We start from the raw sequence: 23,303 nt of genomic DNA on the forward strand, positions 1-23,303 counted from the left end.
GAGATATCGTCGATGACGCGGGATCGTCGCGGCGCGTAACGATGGGAATTAAAGTCCGTATCCGTGAATATCAGATCGTCGGTAATGAGACCCGTGGAATTTCAACATTGCTGCGCGATTAACGTTGTTGCACGCTGCGAGGAGGATGAGCCGTGGCGAAGAACCTCGAGAGCCGGCAATTGTTGAAATTCACCTTCGCGCGTGATAGCGCGGCTGTAATTCGTGAATCGTACAGTAATGGGGGAGAAGATTTTTAACATAGTACTGGGACGACGATGGTGCGTTGCGAAGTACTTGACGCGATAGCTTTCGTTCTTTATACTTTCATAGAGTAAACTAGAATTATTTGAGTTGCTTAAATTTCAATATCTTAAAATCCAATCTTGAATTTTGCATAGAGTAGAAAATTGTAAAATACAAGATGTTATTACAATGGTTCGGTTCAATTTAGTGTAAAAAATTCTATACTTTTGTATATTGATTTCACATTGCCGTAGTTAATGGAAATCAGTTATGTACGATGTGATAGTTGTAAAACAATTTGGAAACTAGAATAACGAAGAATGGATTCGAAGTCTATCTTTCTACGGTTTATTGCAACTGACTCGAATGAGCACCGTTCCAACGAAGGTTTGATAAATTTCTGCCGGATGATTAATTGGGATCCGCGTGGAAATTAGCGAAACGTTTGCCTTTTCCTTTTCAATGAAATCGTACAACAAATTATAAGACGACATTAGCAAGCTGAACGGAGGAAATGGCTGATGCAGCGTCGTAAACCAAGTATCGTTACCGTTATGTCGTATTATAGAGGACCCGATCGCTCCACAGTTATAAATTGTAAAATTAATTAGAACACGCCACGAACAGTTTCTTGACACAAAATAATGCGGCGCTAATGACTTTGCATTAATTAAGCCGCCATGTATACCAGGAAATACTTTCTTGTACCAGTATGTATGCGTATACTAGCTGTGTTAAATGGGTAATCCTGTACATCGGGTTTTGCAATTTTAACAACGTCATCGAATTCGTCCTCTCGATGTAACATTAGCAAGATGCAAAATTACATTATTATTTAACGTAGCAAGTTCTTTACATCCCTCGATATCTAAAACCTACCATACACTTAAAAAATAAATTACAGAATTTTAGACTTTCACAACCCGGTATTATATACTATTGTTACGGTTTAAGTTTACGGATTGTAAATCATGCTTGATAAGAATAATAACATGCCGTTTCAACATTGTTGATCGATATTTATGTTGGCTTCTTTGCAACTCAAACGACATACTGATAATTAAATTATCATAATATAGCAGCATCAAATTTAAAGCGATAGGGTCGGTGTTGCGAGCATTACCAAGATTAGGCGGCTCGGTTGTGGCGAGTGGCCGAGAGGAACACAGACAGAGCCGGGCAGCACACGATATAATATGTAAGGGCCATTGACAACTGGCCCCTCTATCGAGCCGGTGTATCAGTGAATGAATAGGGCCTATTATGAAACGATGGAAGGTCGCATTGACCGCATGTATCCCGTTTCTGCGTTCGACTGACCGGCCAGCATCACGGCGCAAAGTGATAGGCCGAATGACGAGGGGACGAGTGACCATCCCGAGACGGGAGAAGCCTGTGAAACGGATAGGCCTCGGACAGAACCGCGGCAGGGCCAAGGCAAACACAACGGCAGCGCTACGTGAACACTAGGGCGCATGCACCGCGCCACGAAAACCACTTTCCAATCGGTTTCCAGGATGTAATTACGAGCACGTTGCGGGCATGGTGGTGAAATTTGACAGGTAGTAAATATACGGACTTGATCCCTGATGGTAATAGCGCCGAGAGGAGCATCGACTCGCCTGATTGAATTCTCCGTTGTCCGCTGCCACCCTCGCCATCGCTCTCGGTGCTCACCGCACCCGCCATCGTCCCTCCGCAGGCCAAGCATCGACCATAACCACCATCGTTCTTCGGGAAAAAAACAGCGCCGCCTGGATATGAAATCCTATCTAGGACGGAATGAAGCGACATCCAATGAAAATCCAGCTTCGGTGCTTTTTCGAAGAGGAAGCAAAAAAATCCCCCGGCGCTCTCAGCCTACAACCAATTGTAACCATAGATGACAGGGGTGACGCGGACGGATACACGAGCTAATAAAGTTGCGACGTAGGTTTGGTTTAGATATATGGTTTGGTATACGTGAACGAGCCTGTGCGCGTGTTCGTTATGGCAGGATCCAATAGGGAGACCCCAAATTAAGCATGAAGTAGTTGGACTGATGCAGTTATAACATATTTAGAGCTGAATGGCTCTATAGGCAAGAGTATCAAGTATTCATCGCCATAAAGCCACCGCAAATTTTTGGAGAATGTAAAGACAAGATGATCCGTGTGGAGCAGAGGTGTTGTAGGACGCCAATATTGTCGCGCGATACGAATACAGGTCCTGTTCTTGTTTTCCTTCCCCAGCTCTTCCTTCGCTCTGTTCTATGTAGTCGCCGGCGATGATCAGTCGAGGGTGAGACGGAGGAAAGTTGTCACGGTCCACGAGCGAAATACAAATATGTTTGGTGGGCCAGGATGGGGATCGAGGAACGTCGTTAGAGAACTTCCGTCAGGAAATGGGCTTCGAATTGCCAGTAAACAATTGAACGTTTAGTCGTCGCCCGTGGAAACGTTCCTTTGTATGCGACAGTCGTATATCTCGAGCGGCGAACGCTTGGGAGACGAAGTTCGGAAAGTCGTGGTCGAAGAAGCGAAATGAATGGTAAACGGAGAACGACAGCAGAGGAAAATTGAAAGAGAGAAGTGTAGCGAGGGGCAAATAATTCGATAGCGGAATATGTGTTAATGGCCAAAGCGAGGACAGAACAGCGGCGATAAATTTACTATGAAAACCGAATATCGACGATGGAAGCCGAACAAATTGACCGTTCAAGCGCATCAAAGCTATCCGAAAGTTCGGTTAACTTTTTTAATCCAACGTTATATCGACATTTCTCCCCCCGATGATTTTGCAACTTGGACTGACTCGTTACACGTCGAGATCTATCGGCATGGATATTCGATATGAAACAATAACCAAAGCGTGTTTTATGCTGTGGAAAAAAGAGTCAAACAGCGGCGAAAACGAACGAAATTCAATTAAACGACAATGAAAGATGCAGTTTACCGGCAATATACCCCGGCCACTCCGTCGAAAATCACCACCCTCTTACGGAACATTTTCCGAAACCCCATAGAGACACTTGGCCGCGGGACCGTTTGATGCCAGATGCTACCGTGGATATTGGATAAAAGTTCCTCGGTTCGCGGAGAAAATAATTTCACGAGGCCGGCCAGGACTGCTGCTACCTCTTGCAGCCTCTCATCCCCCAGCTTCCTACTGGTCTAGGAACGCCTTTTCCTCCCCGGTGCTACGCCGAGAAAGAAACTTACCATCGCCTCCTTTTGGATTTTCTCGACTTGTCGTGTTTCTCTGTAGACAAAACGGGCGACGACGCCACCTGGCATTTAACATATATGGAAAAGTCCCGTTCCCTAACTGCGCAAGGACGAAACTTCGCAGTCCTTTCTCGTCCCGACCGATTAAGAGGCGCAAAGGTATTCGCGCCAAACGGTACCAAGTTTTCCCGTATCGGAATAAAGAACGTTGCCTAATATCAAAGGACGATCTATAGACAATAGAAATGCTCGACAATCGTCAGAGTTCAGAATGAATTTGCTCTTCTTTACAAAATACCCACATTTATCGATCGTACATTTTAAATTTGAAACAAAATCGAAATGTAGCCAAAGAGATCGATTGGCTTTTCACTTAGCAGAAAGTTGATCAGCTTCCCGTAATTTCCGTTGTCATCAAAAATGTCGAAAGCCACAAAACCATCGTTTCGATTACAAATGAAACTTCATTGAATTCGATCGGCCACAATTATCAGGGAGTAATATTCCATCGGGTTATCCGCAGTCAACTATCTGCCATCAAACTTTCATGACAAACGGACGACTCTTGAGTACGCAACTACGTTCAACTCTCTATCGCTAATCGATACAGTTAACCGTTTTACTCGATGACATAGAAATTCGGATTCCCGATTGTCTTCGTACAACGTCGACAGACACGATATACATATAGCAATAAGATATAGAGAAAGAGAGGTACAAATACATTCAAACCGGTGTTAGAAGTGTGATTATTAACTTAACGTTAGGCACGTACCACGTTAGCTACTTCTATCGACACAGTTACACCATTACTATTCGCAGTGGGAGATGATTTTGTCTCACCCCGCCACTTCGAACTACCAACCTCGCACCAACATCGAAGTTACGCGTGCCCGGCGCCGTATTCACTGTGTAAATACGACGTTAGGATCCTACGTTATGACTTTCGAGTTCAGAAAATTAAGCGGAGAATCGAGGCTGTACGAAACTAGTTCTGGAACCGCGGTTTTCGGGAGTGGCTGATGTTGCGGATATTAAGAGCTGATCAAACGGTGCCTCGGTTCCGGATACCTTTTCGAGTTCCTGTTGTACCCGACCTAAGAACACGGACGAAATGTGATTTTATTGTTACGCTTCGCCCCGAACTTCTAGAGCACCCTTCTATGGTTGTAATTGTGGTTTAACTCGCGAACGTTTCGGTGAATGGAATAGAAGGGGTTGGAGGGTGGACTTTGAGCGAACCCAGAACCCTCTATTCAGCACGGTAGGATAAATTTAATATCGATGGAGAATTATGGGCAAATTATAAGAGCCTAATGGTACAGACAACTGAATAGACTTGAAATTGTGGTCTCGAACAACGAGATCCGCGCGTTGCCACGCGACAATCGTCTCGATAGAGGCGACGGCTAATCGAATCTCCGTGGAACTAGTAGAGTACGACTCGAAGAGCAACCTCCCCTCTCTGCTCTATTTGAAACTCTACTCCGCTATTTGCTCAATACAGTCGTCCTCTCATTGATAAGCCGACAGGCGAGCCGTTCAGCGGATGAAAGGGCAATAAGGACGGGAATATAGATAGTGTAGGGTAGGATCGGAATGAAACAGCGTTATATGACCTCTGCTTAGCGCGAAATCGTCCAGGCGTAAAACACAAGGGATGGGTGTTGTAGATGCGGAAGCTTGTCAGGCTTCTCATTGAATCGCTGCTACCTTGCGTAACTTCTTCTCCTTCGGAGACGTTTAATTAGTTTCGTCAATATTAAAAGCGAAAGGGGGGAGGGGGGAAGGAATAAATCAATGGGTGTCAGTGTCGTAATAGTACCAGCTGACGTCGAAGACCTGATCTCTTCCGATCAGACGATTCTCGAAGGACTTTCTTGTTCTTTGTCTATTTATTTAATTGTTTCTCTTTTTAGTTTAATTGGCTCACTGTCTCCTTCTTTGCTTTTGTACTCGTCCAATTACCCATTCATTCGTCTGTACAGATATTTCCAGAGTTACCTGCTCTTTCATCTGACTGTTAATTGGTCTCTCTAGTGAGCCGAACTCAATAAGTATGATAGCTGTTAGAGCTACCATCTCTGTTTATAACGATCATTCTCCTATCGGTAATAGCAATTTCTGCTAATTGAAGAATTAATATAGATTGTAATTTTTCTTCTCGTAATCGAGCAACATTTTAATTCTATATAATTAGAAAACAGAGCGACGATATCAAAGATAATCATGTGATCGGATAAAGCAAGAAATAGCTTATCTCTGTTTTCAGTGTTGCGTAACGTGCGATGAAACAAACAATGAATCATGCGGAAACACTGAAAGATCATTGCCTTGAACGAGCTCGTAAAACGCTTGACGAAAATAAACGGGTAGAGAAAGCGGCTATTCGATGCAGACAGCGCGTCTATCGGCGTGTCTGACCACTAAATTCGTAACTACTGACGCGCATACGATACAACATGTCTGACCGATTTTCGCTGTCTCCACTAGCTGCTACCGGATCGGTGTCGCGAATAGGTTGATGGTGGCGTAACAACCGTTCGAATTAGGCCATTGTAACGAGGTCCATCCGGGGAATTAATTAATACGCGAGTCATCGATGACGCGACTGTCCGATTATTGGCCGACGCGCGGTCCTCCATTATTCGACGCGCGATCAACTCGCCGGAGAACTCGCGTTGCGGCGTCGTTAACGATGTTGAGCGATTCGATAAATGTTTGCCCGCACTCGGGACGCTCTATAGACGTCCACGTTTGAAAGGACTCCTGAAATTGCGGTAAATTACCGACCACCTAGCTTCACGATTGTCCCGCTCGGATTTGTTTGAAGTTTGGTTTGATACGTGCTGGGAATCGGTTGATAGATTTCCGAAGCTTATTGTACGTTAGCCGCGACGTATTCTAGTGAGCGGCTCGAGGATCCAAAATTAATGATAACGTTACAAAAATTCGTAGACGATGTCGGTTTATAATGACGCTTTCCAATGGATAAACAGCAGAAATAGCGAATATCGTGCTATTTGGATAATTTCTAGATTCTAAATTAGATATTCGTGTAATTGTATCGACCAAGAATCAACTAAAAATTCAGTTTCGATTAAGAGAAATTGATGAAACGAATTATATTCGCTTTTGTATAAAAACTGTCCGCGATTTTTTCGAAGTTTATCGCTGAAGAGATACCATAAATTAGAGAATAGGATGAAAAGAAACCGCGAAAAAATAATAGTAAGCAAGAGAACTGAAAGATAATCACGTGTGTATACACGTATAATACTTAGATAGAACGAGGTGTTCATTAATCAAACACAGATAAAGGATGACTTGGTCGGCGATCAAACTGTAAATCCGGCGGCGAACAATAACAAAAGAATTTAATTTCATCGTCCGTGACAAAAGGAAGCGACTGCCGACGTTATTTACCCACCGTCGGAAATGCGCAGTAAGTAGCGATACATTATCCTTAAATGCGGCGAATTTGTTCCTTCATAGCCTGAAATCTATTTCACCGTGGTGTCGCGACGATTCCCCTGGCAAACGTACAATCCTGATAACGTCCTCTTAAATTATGTTAAATTTCTCACTTTATAGACTCGCGATCCTAGTTGTTTCTTCCTTTTTAGTAAAATTTATAGAGAGATAATTTCCTTTTCCTCTTGTAAAATCATAGAAAGGCCAGAAAATCTAAGTCACAATTTCTTATCTTGTTCAAAAGAGATTTTGAAAAAAACGATAGCTTAAGCAATACAATTGTTTCTCTACGGCTGTTACACATCTTAAAATGATAAATTCATACGCATACCGCGCAGACAGTAATTCTTTTTCGTTTTCGCGAAGAGGAGCGTGTTGACACGAGGCAAGATCGACCCGGTTACCTGTAACACGCAAATTTCAACAACTCCGACGGAAATTGAATAATAGCGAGCCGACGACACAATTACAGTGAAACCATCGCGATGATTTCAATATCATAAATGGGACCGGTTTCGTGTCGGCTGGGACAAATTTTTCCGCGCGACGGCTGCCACTTTCGAAATTGACTCGCTTTTTTCTCCGACCTCTTCTGAACAGGATATTAGAAGTTCGACCTCGTTACATTTCACGCTGACACCGAGAGCTCGATCGACCACACTCTACCCTCCATTTCGTCGAGCTTTTTGCTTTTCTTCTCTCCTCGCTCCTCTTCTTTTCTTTTTTTTTTTTTTTTTGTCTCTCGCACTACTTACTGATAGGTATGTTTTGAGAGAAAACGTTGTGACAACGGCTTATTTCGATCGTCACCAACTGCGTCAATCAAGAACACCTCGAGTGAAATTGAAAGGATTCGAAGGTGGTCGATGTAATGCGTGAGAGTTTCATTTAGAGATTCCGTAAGTAGATGACTCGAGCAAGAAATATTACGAAAAAGAATTCGAAACGTAGTTAAATTGTTCAGGACTGATCCATAGAGTAATTTAATACTCGAAAGCTTGACAATTCTACAATGGGTGAAAGCCGATTCTTCGATCGTTCAAAGATTCTACGCTTCTACTTCAAACGGCTCTTTACAATCGCAGGCGTCTCGCCCATGGAAATTAGCAGATTCGTTGGAACCGGTCGCGCCTTTTTTTTTTTTTTTTTTTGTCGCAGACTGCCAGACGGAAACATTTTTCTTCCTTTCGGATCATCGACAGACACGAATGCTGGAGACATGCCGTTGTCGATGGCAGATCCTTTTTCTTCCGAGTGCTCGGCGCGATTTTCAAGAGGGAATCGGTTTCATCGGATGCAGATTTAATGCCGTGCACGACGGAAAACTGATAGGTACCCATTGAATATCGGGCTTATATCGGTGGACGCCGATACTTTATACGGCGTTATTGAAATATCGTCGCGAGGAGAATTATTGCTACTCGCGTGCCGTATCTACCCCTCTGCCATTCGCCCTTCATCCCCGTCCGCCTCGCTTCATCTCTTCGCGTTCCAGTCGTTCGTTCTTTCTCTCTCGCTAATACCGAGCGTTCTGCGAATTCTTGGCGGGCATGAATACGTATAATGCCCGCAAAAAGGGGAGAGCAGTAAATTGTACGTGTCGTTACATTCGAGTTTCTGCTCGAGGGAGGAGGATTTGTTGCTGGCGCCTGGTGTGTTCCATCTCTCCCTTAACCTCTCTTTTCCTCCTTTCTTCATTTCCCTTCTCTCTCTCTTTTTTTAATGTTTTAATGAGGCACATACACGGGTGAGAGGTTCCAGAAATTATACACGTAAATCATGGAACGAGGGGTTTAAAACACGGAAACGGATGATTTCGAATAAACTTCACGCGATAACACGCCTTTTGCTTCCCGTCCACTTTGTTATACGCACGCATACATACATATATCCGTTTATTCGACTCGTTTGATGTTATTTTTGTCTCCTTTTTCTCCGTTTATACGATTAAAATGAATGGGATCTCGCTGCATGCAGTGCGATAATAATAGAAATAAATCTGTTTTTTCTTCTGTTATTTTTTTTTTTTTTTTTTTATTTTCCGATTCACTCGAAGCATGACTGATTGCTCGTTGTCAGTGGATGGATCTCAATGGGATTCATTATTTTCAGAAAACTTCGGTTCTCGCGTCGTTCGTACGGTAGACTGGTTAAATCGGATATCCGATGAAAATCAGCAAACCAATTTACTCGGTATGCCCGAACGATCTTTCGGCTGATCAATCTGTTTCGGACACTCGAATTAGCCGTTTGCATGAATTAATTCACGCGCGCGTGAAGAGCTCCCTTCGTTTCATGGGCGCTCCACCGCCTCCACGTGTGACAAGTCCCGTTTTAAATATTCTTACGAAGCAACGAAAATTAAACACGAAATTAATCATTTTATAAAATGAAACCATTTATCCATTAACGTTAAAGCTATCGGCGTTTAATGTATATCTAGGTGTATCATATTTTCAGAATTATAATTAAAACAGGTAATTAAAAGTGTTTTTATCCCGATAAAAGCCAACGTTGATGTTTGTCAAAACCATCTCTATACTTTTAGTAATTAGAAAAACGAAAGATCTGAAATACCTCATTTTAAATTAAGACATTAAAAATTGTCCCATGACAAATCCTGTACTCGCGTGATTAGCCTTTTGTCAAAAGTTGCACGCGCTTTTGATTCCAGCCTGAACGTGATTCGGCGTATTTTCCACGCGACAAAGATTAATTAAATCGTCGAGGCTGATCCATGACATTGTCGTCGAGCTATAATCCAACGACTCGCTGCACGATAACAAGACACTGGCGAAATCCGCTTTGGAGAAAGCGGAACCAAGAAAATTAATGCGGACGGAGCGGTTCGAAACGGACGACGCATCGTTAGCGTGTCGCGGGGCGTTCAGTTATTCATAAAGTCGTTACTGGCCGGTCCGAAACAGTGCAACTTTCGAAACACATTCTCCCTTGGTAGCTCGTTCTATTATTATCTTATATATTATACTTCGCATATTTTATCATCATCTGGCGTGTGTACGTTGAAAATTTGCATATTCGGCCACGGTAACGCTTGTTTCGCTCGCTTTTATCGAGGTTCGCTCTTTTCGCGCCATACTGGAAAATGAATCTCGTCTGATCCGAGCGCGACACGCGCCGACTTAATGTTATTACGTCGCCGCGGTGTCGTTTAATCGCGTGTGAACTGCAGGTGGAAAGTGCCTCCTAAATGAAAGATTGTTCCCTGGAATTTTATCGCTAAAATCGCTGTTCGGGAAAAATGAAACAGCCTCTAGTTTTTTAAAGAGCATTTTTTGAATACTGCAATACGAGATAGCCGTAGATCAGGATAGCAATTGTTTTCATTTGTTTCTATCTTCGAAGGAATTAATATTCGAATGATAGTTGATTGAATTATTCTGATATTTATATTTCGAAACTTATGCCAAACGCATTACATTGTGCTAAATATACCTATAATAATGTCAGATCAATAATTACTTTGTATTGCAATATGTTAAAGAACAAATTTTAGAAATATGTTTAAAAAACTGAGACAAAATCTGGATTTTTTTATCTTTCTAATAAAATATCTTGAATAATCAAATAAAATAGAGTGAATCTGTACTTGAGTGTAAATACAGAGCAATAGCATTTTCCCAGGGTGATAGGGATTCGTTTGACAGCATTGTTCTACGTGACACTCCATGAAACGTTCTTCTAATTTCAATGTTTATCATTGTTTATTTCGACGGAAGCTTTGTCGACTTCGGACCGTTAATTAGCAACTCGAATCTCAAGTCTCTAAAGCGGAGTTTAGGTATAAATTCGGAAGTGGTATTATCTCGTAACAAAGGCACGTGCTCGGCATTGGAGCTTCCCGAGACAGCTACCTAGGAATAGTCGCAACTGCTATTCGTTCACTTGTTCGCGTGCATTCAATAAGCCAAAAGAATACTGCATCCCACAAAGAAACTATAATGCGTACAATCGATCGCAGAAAAACTCTGTTTTCTTTATAACTAAATAAATATTCCTTAAAATTTGCTATGAATCATTAAACTATACCATTCATGTATTAAAATAAAAATGTTACTTTCATGACTAATTTTTCCATTAATTCATTCGAGAAACGAAACAACCTATTAAAGACAAACGTTGGTCCTAATATTAAAATTTCAATTACAGTGAATTAACTTTTTAACTGTACGTTACGTACAAGATACAAGACGCTTCTTTTATTAAAATTTCATAGATGGTACAAGAACATAGTACACAGAAGCGTGAATAGATGCTTCGAGAAGAACGAGTTACTAGAATAATATCGATTGCGTAGATTGATTCATTTCGTTATACGCTCATATCCTTCGCTCTCGTTGGATCCGCAGCTAGTTAGAGGCCTGTGCCAGTCTGATTGCAGACAAGCACGTTGCATTCTAATGGGCAATACCTTCTTATCCTGCAACATACACAAAGCAAAGATCCGTTGGGCACGTCCATTTTTCCTCTTCCGTTTTATCTTGTTTCGTCTTTCGTAGCTAATTGTCTTATTAGGAAAAATTGAGACGATCGTCTGCTTTGCACGAAACAACGGTCTAACCACGAGTTAATCTTGCCTCTTTCATTTCTCCAGTTGTGTTCATAAAAATATAAATTTGGATAAACATCTACAATTCGGAGATCACTTATGATTACAATCATTTAAGAATAGAATCCGGAAGGCGATAAAATTTCAGCTTGTTATCTTCAATTTGATATCATCGTACGAAAGATAAGAATCGTCGTAATTCGTGGTGGAATAACAAAATTTCAGTAAGCTCTACATTGTCGAAGAACAAATCACTGGAACAGAACACTAGGCGACATCGGTGACGAAAGTTCAAGAGACAGAATATCAAGATAGCCTATAGTAATTTAAATACCGTTTTCAAATAAGAGGTCACCAAAAACCAGGACAAAATGGTTCCCTCCGTTTGGTATATATGACGTATGGTGGTTAATGGAAGCTCACAGGGTGGCGGTTGTGGAAAAACGAGGGAAAGGGAAAAGAGAGCAGCGAAGGGGTGAATAGAACGGAGATGGACGGTGGGACGATGAAGGGACGAAAGAGAAGACTCGATTACACGTCACCGGCAGCCCAGAGCCTATTTGGTCGCAATCGGTTTTTCATTACCGAAAGCTTCATCGGCTTTATACCGAATTGTACATTCGGCAAGCCCTCGTGAAACTCATCAAGATCGTACGTCCTTTTGGAACAGCGTTTCGTGACTTTCTAGCTGGCGCTGAACAAGTAGCTATTGTTTAGCTAACTCTGATAGAACTCGAATTCGAGACGCATCGAAATTCTTGGTACAATTGCTAACTCAATGGTTGTTTGAAAAAAAATATGTAGACGGAATTTTCAGAGTCTGTATCTCTTCCTTTCTCTTTTTGCGTATTGTATCGTTCGAGGAAGATTTAAAAAATATTTGATCGAGGGAAGAAATTTTAGGAAAGATGTACATATGTAAATGGAGTATTGAAGAGTATCTGGGATTCGATAATTTAAAAAATATTTGCAGCCTTTATTGTTACAATTTTCTATATTATATGGTCCACTTATATTAGGTAAATGAACAAATCCGAAATATAAATAGTAACGTGGATGGAAATCATAAGTAAATAAATTTCAATCTAAAATAAATAAATTGAAAGTACATCTTAGTAATTCATAAAGTGGTTTCGTTTCAACATTTGAACGAATATTATTTTAACCAAAAACAATGTGCATGCTGCCATCTACTCTCGATAGAATGAGTCATTGCGAATTAACTATTCAAGAAAACTAATACAGATGGCGATGACATCATCTCAATGTTTGCAAGCGTAGTACGTCTCTTATAACTCCTGTATTTAGTCAATGGTTTGACTTAGGAATACTCAACTGATTTATTATTTGTTTTTCGTGTTCCGCATAATACAAAAATAAATTGATCGTGTAAAAAATTATTTTAATATCTAACGATATAAATACTTCATATTTTATACAAAAAGAAGTTATTAATATATGTTTTACAATAACAAGTAACAAACTGATAAAAAAATCTTCGAAGTATCATGTCCAGAGAATTACTAAAACACTAATGTAAGTGACAGGTAAGAATTTGAGACAATAGATATAAAAATATGTCGTCTTGGACTGAAAATGTTGCAATAAAGCAACCTATTAGGCGCTTGGAGATCCAAATTAATAACTTCAATGTGGCCATACCACATCATGTTAACTTATTAAAACGGCATAAAAGTAACATTGAAAAAGTAAGTATTAAATTAGGTTATCTTCTAAGTTTTCACGTAAGTTCACATAAATTCTTGTTGTTACAGTATCGAACACAACATGAGTGGGAAAAGATGAATAGAGAACACATAAATGTAGCTAGGATTATAAAACAGCTTAAAGAATTACTATATCAAATGGACACTTTAAGAGCTCATGTTCTTGATTCTGACATTAATCAGTTTGATAAATTAACTGGCAATGCCCGTACAAGTATCATGAATGCAATCAGAGAATATATGGGTGAAATAAAATTATATTTATATATCACTCACATCATCTGAGGTCACGGTTTGAAGACAATTTATATGTATTCGTAGAACTACAGCTGAATTTGCCCATGTCACAACCAGAGTCACCCAAAGAAGAAGATCAACCCAAAAGTCATCCACTTGACGACACATATATCCAACTCCAGAAAGAACAGCAGGAGCTGCAGCATCAGGAGGCATGTCTGCATACTTGGAACACCTTGCAAGAAGATATACATCAACTTCATCAATTATTTCTTGACTTTAACAAAATTGTTGATGTAAATTTTTTAGTTTATTCAGACTTATCTTTTTGGCTATATTATGATTTTCTACTTATATAATTAGGATCAAAAGGAGCTAGTAAATGCAGTAGAAGACAACATAGAAGTAACAAATGTGAATGTAACAGAGGGTGAGAAATTCCTTCAAAAAGCTGCTAGGTACAAAGTTACTATGTACCCTTTAGCAGGAGCTGTAATTGGAACTTGTATTGGTGGACCGGTTGGTTTACTAGCTGGATTAAAAGTCGGTGGTCTAACTGCACTAGGTTGTGGTATTTTAGGTAAGTTCCACTACCATTAAACACTCCTACAATCTGAATTCATGATACTTACATTATATATTATATATTCAGGATTTACTGGAGCATCCATAATAAAGAAAAAGGAGATAGAAATGCAAAAATCGAGATCAACGGAGGGGCACAGTTTAACTAAGCAAAAATCTGTGCAGAAATCAATATCTTTACCTGAGAACTTACAAGAAACTAAGAAGGAGTTGTGACATATGCCAAAATGTGATATTAGCGATAAGAGTAAAAGAAAGAATGCCTGCAGTGTCGTTTAGCCTCAAAACACTGATATTAATAATTCAATACGTTTTTAAAGATTTAGGGATTCTTTGTATTTATTCTGTATATAAAACAGGAATATTTTACAAATTATTATTATTATTAGGGATATTATGACTAGATATTTCTATAAAAATAACTTGTGATTTATGATAAATTTTTTTAATTGCAACACGTGACAAACCTATTAAGTTGTGTTTAAGAAAAACATTGTAGATTAATTACGAAATTTTTTGCCGGGACCAAATTTTATTATTAAAATTACTAAGATCCTTAACAAAAATTTCTTTGCTTTGCGAAAAGTAAATTTTTTTATACAATTGTATGAAACATCAACACATATATATATATACACGTTATATATTGCATATGCTATATGCTATATATATATTGCATATAGCATATAGATTATTCTCAATAATGATATTAACCAAACAAATGCGATTAGATAGGGTTATGTTATTGCAAATATTACGTCGAAAACGTACATATATAGAAACAATTAAATACTTTTTCACTGAAATGTACTTACAATGATATAAAAATTGTGTGTTATGTTGAGCAGGATCGACGTAATGGAGCACTCGCAACGCGCCTTTTATATGCTTCTTACATGTATCGTGGTGTTTACTCAATTACAAGGTATCGAGCCAACACGAAAACCGAAAGCCTATTGTTGCTTGTAAACAGTGTCTGCAAATAAACTAATATCACGAACGAATACCGAAACCGAACTTGCAATGAAAGTTTGACTTCGTGACTGCGCATAACGAAACGTCTCGATTTACTGCGCATCGATCGTTCGAACTACCATTGACTAAGTTCTGTGATAATACACTCGAAACATATTACAAAAGCATAGAATTCTATTACTTCATTTGCAAAATGACCTATTCTATACTATGTTTGTAATTTCATAGGAAAATTTAGTTTCAATTCAAACTAGTATTATACTAAATCGATAATGTCACATGCAACACGAAAATATGGGGGCAGGTGGCGACCGAAACATGGGACAAGAAAAAGCATTGAATGTCACATCATCTACTCTGTACCTCATCCATAATGACGCAATATTTTTTTCTTCTCCCCAGTTTTGAGGGTCACCTGATCTGCTTACCACTTTCGTGTCACATGTGACGTTATCGATAGCAGTGATAGACTATGCGCATAAAACGAATCTCCAACTTGCTATAATTTATTATTATAAAGCATGTTCGATATTAACGTTTATATCATTATTTTTTAAAAATAATTTTTATTCTTTAACTGTAAAAAATTCAAAAGATTTTCCACGTAAAAGTTGTTTGATTTTATAGATAAAACATAAGAAATATTTTTCAAGGAAAAAAAGTAAAAACTCCTTGAGAAAAAGGGGGAATCTTTAAAAAGTTAATAGCTTATAAAAACACATCCTAGTCTTAATTGTAAATTGTTTATTATGATATACATATGTATGTGCGGTGATATTGAATAGAACGTTTCAGATTGTGCAGATTCTGTCTGAAGTTCCTTTTAAAAAATGATGTAGCTACTGATTTGGATCAAATAAATCACCGGCAGCTAAACACTATCGTATTGTGTAAAATTATAGATATCAGTATGCTTATTTACAGAACCAACTATACTTTATAAAAATTAATTTCTGACGGGTTTTGCACAATTTGTACCTTTCTATTGGAGATCAATATTTCAATAAAAAGCTACACATTCGCATCCCTTAATAAATAATTTACATTAAAAGTACAACGTATTTTTATGAACTACTAGTTTAAGTTAAAAGCTTAGAGTTTTTCTTTCTTTTTCTTCTCCTCAAGATATTCTTATATTTTTTTCAAGTCAACACGGTTCGACGACCATCCATTTTAATTTTCCCATTATTTATGCATATCACCGAAAAAATGAAAAGGAGCCCAATTAAATTCATAATGGGGTCCTTTTTTTACAGTTTAATCGAAACTTTAATATCAATTTAATTTTTCAACTGATACCATTACATATCTTTTTAATTAACAACTTGTTACACATTTCAAGATGCAAAAATACATATACACATATACATATATATATATATACATAGAATAAAAGAATATACACATATACATATATATATATGTGTGTGTAAATTACAATTTGTGGATATGATTTTATCTATAAAATATCTGTGGCAACTCGAGTTCAGATACAATTAAAAACAATACAGATAAAGACTTAAAATCCATATCAGTAAGATTTTGATCTTTGAATTTTAATTTTGAGTATTTATCTGTTGAAGAACCAACGAATCTCAATTTCTTGCCGAGACATATTGTATCTTCACGAATTTTACTGTTATCGTTAAATAAATTAAACCTTCACGGTAAACAACGCATTCACTGTGACTAAATTAATTCCAAACCAATGCTTTTATTCTATAGGACGAGAAATAGAACAAAATAGTTTACTATTCACATTGTTACAAGTAGCATTCATACATTTAACACTGCTGAGTCCAACATTGTTTGTGCCGCATCTGTGAAAATAGTTTATCCAGTATGAATGCTTCACTGCGCAATGTTAGATAACATTAGAACATTAGATATTAAAATATTAAATATAAGAACATTAGAATATTAAAAACTTTATTAATAATCTTGAAAATGTGCAGAAATTCTGGACTAGTGACATAGAGCTGAGCGAAGTCTACAATGTCTTTTACAATGTAAGCGCAAAAAGATAAGCAGTAATTGCTCGTTGCAACAAAAAGTACTATTACTCAAAACTAATGTCTTATAACAATTACTATCCAATTCCATTTTCTCTACATTTTCTTTTTTTCTCACATCTAAAATATTCAGTTGTACAAATTTCCAACGAGCATGTTGGTGATGTCGAATTATGAATTTCATAATCGGGATCAATATCTATATCGATATTATTATCATCAGTACCCTCTTCATTGAAAAATAGAGCTTCAGATGATAATGACGGCGAGACTTGTTCACGATGCGTTATCAAATCAGTGATCGAATAAAACTGTTAAAATTTTCAATTAGCTATGCCCTAATAGTAATTTTTTGACTATTACCTTCTTCTAAAATAACAGTTATAAAATGAAGTGTATTCGCTGAAACTTTTATTCCACAAATTTTTGCCTAAATAGGAGAATTTTATTTTTGTAGAAGTAGAAAGGAGTTTCCGTTAAAGGGTGTTTTGGGAACTGACAATAAGATATTGGAATGCATTGTATTTTGATTTCAAAAAGAAGGCCGGATGCGGGTTCAGTTTTGTTGGCCCTTGAATTCGACACAGAATCCATTAATAAACAAAACAGTACAAAATTATGCATAAACATACACACAATCATTTCTTGTCAAATAACGGTTTAAAGAAACGACCACAGCTACTACAAATTCACTAAACATGCTGCAAAAAGAGTAACTACTAAAATGGACTTCAAATTTGATAATAACTAATTTATTTAATTGAAAAGATATTTTAACACTGACAAATACGAAAAAGAGTATCTATAAGTATTTCAGCATGTATATGTAAAAAATTTTTTAAGAAATGGTAGTGGGAAGGGGTAACTCGAAAATCATGAATTTTTCAAAAAATATTTTTGCGTAGTTTAATAGACACAATGAAACGAAGCAGCTTTTCTTTAACCTTTTTTTAGGTACCTTTCATCGTTCTTGTATATTTCACAAAAAGAAAAAGATTTTGGATCTTTTCAAGGGATGGTTACACCAAATCATCACATGAAAAAATAGGGCTGTATTGCGGATAAGATAATTCACTTGTACCCAAGGAATTTTCTTAATTTTCGGGTTATATAATTGTCTTTATTGGTCACGAACAGATCAGATTTTCTAATTTTTAGCAGATTGTTTAGATACATCTTTACTTATTTATAGTTTGCTTGTTGATAAAAAATTTACATTAATAGAATTTTTGTAATGTCGAAAAGAATTATGGGTTACAAAATGTAATACTCTGCAAAGTTGCTTACGTATAATTTCAAAGACTGGTATATCAGTTGCATACTATCGGCATAAAAATCACAGTTCCAAGCAAGTATAATGGAAATAAAACTTGTTAATATTGCCGATATTACTATTTTAGATCGGTACTATTTTAATTTCAATTAAGTACACTAAAACATAAAACTAAACGATATTTCCCACAAAATAGCCAGCATAGACAAGTGGAAAGTGTCCTTTCTGTGTACATATCATATATTTTCATGTTGCTAACAATAGGTGAAAACAATAAAGATAATAAAAATAGTGAAAAATTGTTCACTATATTTCTTTATTTCACAAGTATTCAAAGAGTAATTATAGATAGTAAATAAGATTAAAGATCGATTCCACACCGTGAAGATCTCAATGTAGGCTGAAAATAAAAGTCACACGATGTTTGTTCTGGAAGTTTCACTGGTCTGTTAATTTTTCAGTGATAATCAAACACAACAAGCATTAATCTCTGCAAGTGCTGAGACACAGGTGCACGAATGATGAAATCTTATCTTTCATCCAGGTGCCCGATATCTTCTTCCATTTACTTGAATGCGTTTCAGTATATATAAAGGAGTCTAACTGGTAGAAAACACATCAAGTACAACAGTCTTCCCACAAAGTGGTCAAGGTGAGTTTATGGATTGCTCTAAAATACACTTTTATAATATATCAACCATTTTTGTTACGAAACCTATTAACGATCTATTGTCTAAATGACTTTCTCAGTAAGTTAATTTTATACTTATTGGCATCCGAGCGATTTTAATTTCAAGTACTGCAAATAGACAAATACAATTTCGTCATTTGATAAATTCTACCGAAATTCATCAAATCTGTGCAAACAGAAACATTTTAACACGATCAACACTAATCCGATCTCTTTAAACACGTTAACATTTTATCCTCATTTTTACAATTGAAAATACATCTACTTTCAGTGTTTTCGCTTACCAATCAATAAAGCTTATCATTGAACTATCGCCCGTTTTACAGATGAAGCTCCTACTGGTACTGTTCACAACGCTCGTTGCGTTCGCAACAGCGAATTCTCATTACCAATCACCAAATTCGAGATTCCACTACGTTGCCATGTTACAAGAGAAAAACTTCGCCTCTGACGAACTATCCAGAGACATTCACGATTTCCTGAACCTGGTCGACGAGAACAAAATAATGAACATCGTTATGTCCTACCTGGAAGACGACGAAGTGCAGAGAGCAATCGAATACATGTACAGCGAAGCATTCCACGATTTGGTCCGCAAGGTCGAAGCTATGCCAGAATATCAGAATTTGGTGAGGTACATGGAAGACTCTGGCTTGGACATGAAAAAGGTGATTAGCAAAATCCACAAATTGTTCGGTATGGAAGACTACGTACCACCCATGGAATTCTCATCGATGAATACATTATCAAACCTTGGTGGATTGAAAGCTCTGTTCAACGCTGTAGAGGCTGCCCTCCCTTTGGACAAATTCACGGCCATGTACAATGAAAAGATGCACACCTCCCCTGCTTTCCAGAACTTCATGCAAAGGCTGCACTCCGACGAATTCCAGAGAATCGTCACCACGGTTTACCAATCACCAATCTTCCTGGAAATGAGACAAAAGGTCATCAACGACGGAGTGGACCTTGTACCAATCAGGGATTTCATCGAAAAGGTGCTTGGCATTCATCTTCCCAGAGTCGACTCCCGTGCCATGCTACGAGCGGAAATCTTCGCCTCTGACGAACTATCCAGAGACATTCACGACTTCCTGAACCTGGTCGACGAGAACAAAATAATGAACATCGTTATGTCCTACCTGGAAGACGATGAAGTGCAGAGGGCAATCGAATACATGTACAGCGAAGCATTCCACGATTTGGTGCGCAAGGTCGAAGCTATGCCAGAATATCAGAATTTGGTGAGATACATGGAAGACTCTGGCTTGGACATGAAAAAGGTGATCAGCAAAATCCACAAATTGTTCGGTATGGAAGACTACGTACCACCCATGGAATTCTCATCGATGAATACATTATCAAACCTTGGTGGATTGAAAGCTCTGTTCAACGCTGTAGAGGCTGCCCTCCCTTTGGACAAATTCACGGCCATGTACAATGAAAAGATGCACACCTCCCCTGCTTTCCAGAACTTCATGCAAAGGCTGCACTCCGACGAATTCCAGAGAATCGTCACCACGGTTTACCAATCACCAATCTTCCTGGAAATGAGACAGAAGGTCATCAACGACGGAGTGGACCTTGTACCAATCAGGGATTTCATCGAAAAGGTGCTTGGCATTCATCTTCCCAGAGTCGACTCCCGCGCCATGTTACGAGCGGAAATCTTCGCCTCTGACGAACTATCCAGAGACATTCACGACTTCCTGAACCTGGTCGACGAGAACAAAATAATGAACATCGTTATGTCCTACCTGGAAGACGATGAAGTGCAGAGGGCAATCGAATACATGTACAGCGAAGCATTCCACGATTTGGTGCGCAAGGTCGAAGCTATGCCAGAATATCAAAATTTGGTGAGGTACATGGAAGACTCTGGCTTGGACATGAAAAAGGTGATCAGCAAAATCCACAAATTGTTCGGTATGGAAGACTACGTACCACCCATGGAATTCTCATCGATGAATACATTATCAAACCTTGGTGGATTGAAAGCTCTGTTCAACGCTGTAGAGGCTGCCCTCCCTTTGGACAAATTCACGGCCATGTACAATGAAAAGATGCACACCTCCCCTGCTTTCCAGAACTTCATGCAAAGGCTGCACTCCAATGAATTTCAGAGAATCGTCACCATGGTTTACCAATCACCAACCTTTCTGGACATGAGACAGAAGGTCATCAACGACGGAGTGGACCTTGCCCCTATCAGGGATTTCATCGAAAAGGTGCTTGGCATTCATCTTCCCAGAGTCGACTCCCGCGCCATGTTACGAGCAGAAATCTTCGCCTCTGACGAACTATCCAGAGACATTCACGACTTCCTGAACCTGGTCGACGAGAACAAAATAATGAACATCGTTATGTCCTACCTGGAAGACGATGAAGTGCAGAGGGCAATCGAATACATGTACAGCGAAGCATTCCACGATTTGGTCCGCAAGGTCGAAGCTATGCCAGAATATCAGAATTTGGTGAGATACATGGAAGACTCTGGCTTGGACATGAAAAAGGTGATCAGCAAAATCCACAAATTGTTCGGTATGGAAGACTACGTACCACCCATGGAATTCTCATCGATGAATACATTATCAAACCTTGGTGGATTGAAAGCTCTGTTCAACGCTGTAGAGGCTGCCCTCCCTTTGGACAAATTCACGGCCATGTACAATGAAAAGATGCACACCTCCCCTGCTTTCCAGAACTTCATGCAAAGGCTGCACTCCGACGAATTCCAGAGAATCGTCACCACGGTTTACCAATCACCAATCTTCCTGGAAATGAGACAGAAGGTCATCAACGACGGAGTGGACCTTGTACCAATCAGGGATTTCATCGAAAAGGTGCTTGGCATTCATCTTCCCAGAGTCGATTCCCGTGCCATGTTACGAGCGGAAATCTTCGCCTCTGACGAACTATCCAGAGACATTCACGACTTCCTGAACCTGGTCGACGAGAACAAAATAATGAACATCGTTATGTCCTACCTGGAAGACGACGAAGTGCAGAGAGCAATCGAATACATGTACAGCGAAGCATTCCACGATTTGGTCCGCAAGGTCGAAGCTATGCCAGAATATCAGAATTTGGTGAGGTACATGGAAGACTCTGGCTTGGACATGAAAAAGGTGATTAGCAAAATCCACAAATTGTTCGGTATGGAAGACTACGTACCACCCATGGAATTCTCATCGATGAATACATTATCAAACCTTGGTGGATTGAAAGCTCTGTTCAACGCTGTAGAGGCTGCCCTCCCTTTGGACAAATTCACGGCCATGTACAATGAAAAGATGCACACTTCCCCTGCTTTCCAGAACTTCATGCAAAGGCTGCACTCCGATGAATTCCAGAGAATCGTCACCACGGTTTACCAATCACCAATCTTCCTGGAAATGAGACAGAAGGTCATCAACGACGGAGTGGACCTTGTACCAATCAGGGATTTCATCGAAAAGGTTCTTGGCATTCATCTTCCCAGAGTCGACTCCCGTGCCATGTTATGAGCGAAGTTCTTTTACATTTGCATTTGTAACTCGGTTTTGTGACTAATTGAGAAATGTAACAAATTGTAGTAATTTAGTTTGTATTAAATTTTGCAAGCTTACTTTATGTGATATATTGATTTCCCTTCAAAAAGGTAAAAATGCATCAACTTATCTATACTGCGCATGTTGTATGTACTGCATACACTGTACATATAAATTTAGTTTGAACATATTTCAAAGAATTCCCTTAATCTTTGCAAAAGCGAAGGTAGTTTAGACTTTGTATCTGGTAGAGTACACTGGGTTGCATTATTTTATTTTCTCTCCTTGTTCATATGTTATTTTTCCTGTCTTTATGTCACCTCAATTTTACTAAATAGTTTCCGTTTACCTTCCTTGAAATCTTTTCTTTCGCGTCTAGTCATCTCTCATCTTCTCTTTTTGTCGTTCCTCGCCTTGTTCGAATCATTTCTCATTGGAATCTTCTTTTCTCCTAATTGTTGTTTACATTCCATTCTTCGAGTTTCGTAGATTCGAGTGACATTTTCCTTATCTTGCGCTTTCTCAGTCTTCTAATGGCTTCCTCTTTCTTGCGAACACGCCAATGGCAAGTTCAAAGACTTATTAAAGTGTAACAATTTTAAATAGAGGAGCAGCGTGGATCAGCTTGTTTTTTCCCTTCCTGTCCTCCCGCTGGTTCTCACAGTGAAAGTTACTTTCCTTTTAAAAGTTAACGCCATGTGCTCGAACACGGTCCTTTTTTTATCAAATAACTGCCGTTGCTACTTGAGGCCATTCGTTGCCCGCGGTGCTTTTTTGCTC

General features: G+C 38.9%; 2 protein-coding genes across 3 annotated transcripts; both read left to right on the plus strand.

Moving 5' to 3' along the window:
• The first annotated feature begins 12,795 nt into the window (after positions 1-12,795).
• Positions 12,796-16,074, plus strand: Syx17 (syntaxin 17). Of its 2 annotated transcripts, none has more exons than XM_076621435.1 (5): positions 12,796-13,202; positions 13,269-13,464; positions 13,542-13,669; positions 13,821-14,037; positions 14,110-16,074. In XM_076621435.1, exons 1-5 carry the CDS (start codon positions 13,071-13,073, stop codon positions 14,256-14,258), a joined length of 822 nt encoding a protein of 273 aa, XP_076477550.1. In that variant the 5' UTR covers positions 12,796-13,070; the 3' UTR covers positions 14,259-16,074. The 2 variants fall into 2 exon arrangements, with proteins under 2 accessions (XP_076477550.1, XP_033183514.1); XM_033327623.2 differs by having other exon boundaries at positions 12,799-13,202; positions 13,542-13,753.
• Positions 16,075-18,871: 2,797 nt separating this feature from the next.
• LOC117153537 (uncharacterized) lies at positions 18,872-22,600 on the plus strand. Its single transcript, XM_033327678.2, has 2 exons — positions 18,872-18,954; positions 19,320-22,600. The coding sequence occupies exon 2, from the start codon at positions 19,320-19,322 to the stop codon at positions 22,497-22,499; it is 3,180 nt and encodes a 1,059-aa protein (XP_033183569.1). The 5' UTR covers positions 18,872-18,954; the 3' UTR covers positions 22,500-22,600.
• The last annotated feature ends 703 nt before the right edge of the window (positions 22,601-23,303 follow it).

This window comes from Bombus vancouverensis, chromosome 1 (assembly GCF_051014615.1).
Source record: "Bombus vancouverensis nearcticus chromosome 1, iyBomVanc1_principal, whole genome shotgun sequence".
Lineage (NCBI taxonomy): Eukaryota > Metazoa > Arthropoda > Insecta > Hymenoptera > Apidae > Bombus > Bombus vancouverensis.

Bases quoted from the DNA above. Each gene is read 5' to 3' on its own strand.
- Syx17 (XM_033327623.2), top strand. From the start codon at position 13,071: ATGTCGTCTTGGACTGAAAATGTTGCAATAAAGCAACCTATTAGGCGC. The intron at 13,465-13,541 runs GTGAAATAAAAT...ATGTATTCGTAG, and splicing joins TGCAATCAGAGAATATATGG to AACTACAGCTGAATTTGCCC. The intron at 14,038-14,109 runs GTAAGTTCCACT...TTATATATTCAG, and splicing joins ACTAGGTTGTGGTATTTTAG to GATTTACTGGAGCATCCATA.
- LOC117153537 (XM_033327678.2), top strand. From the start codon at position 19,320: ATGAAGCTCCTACTGGTACTGTTCACAACGCTCGTTGCGTTCGCAACA.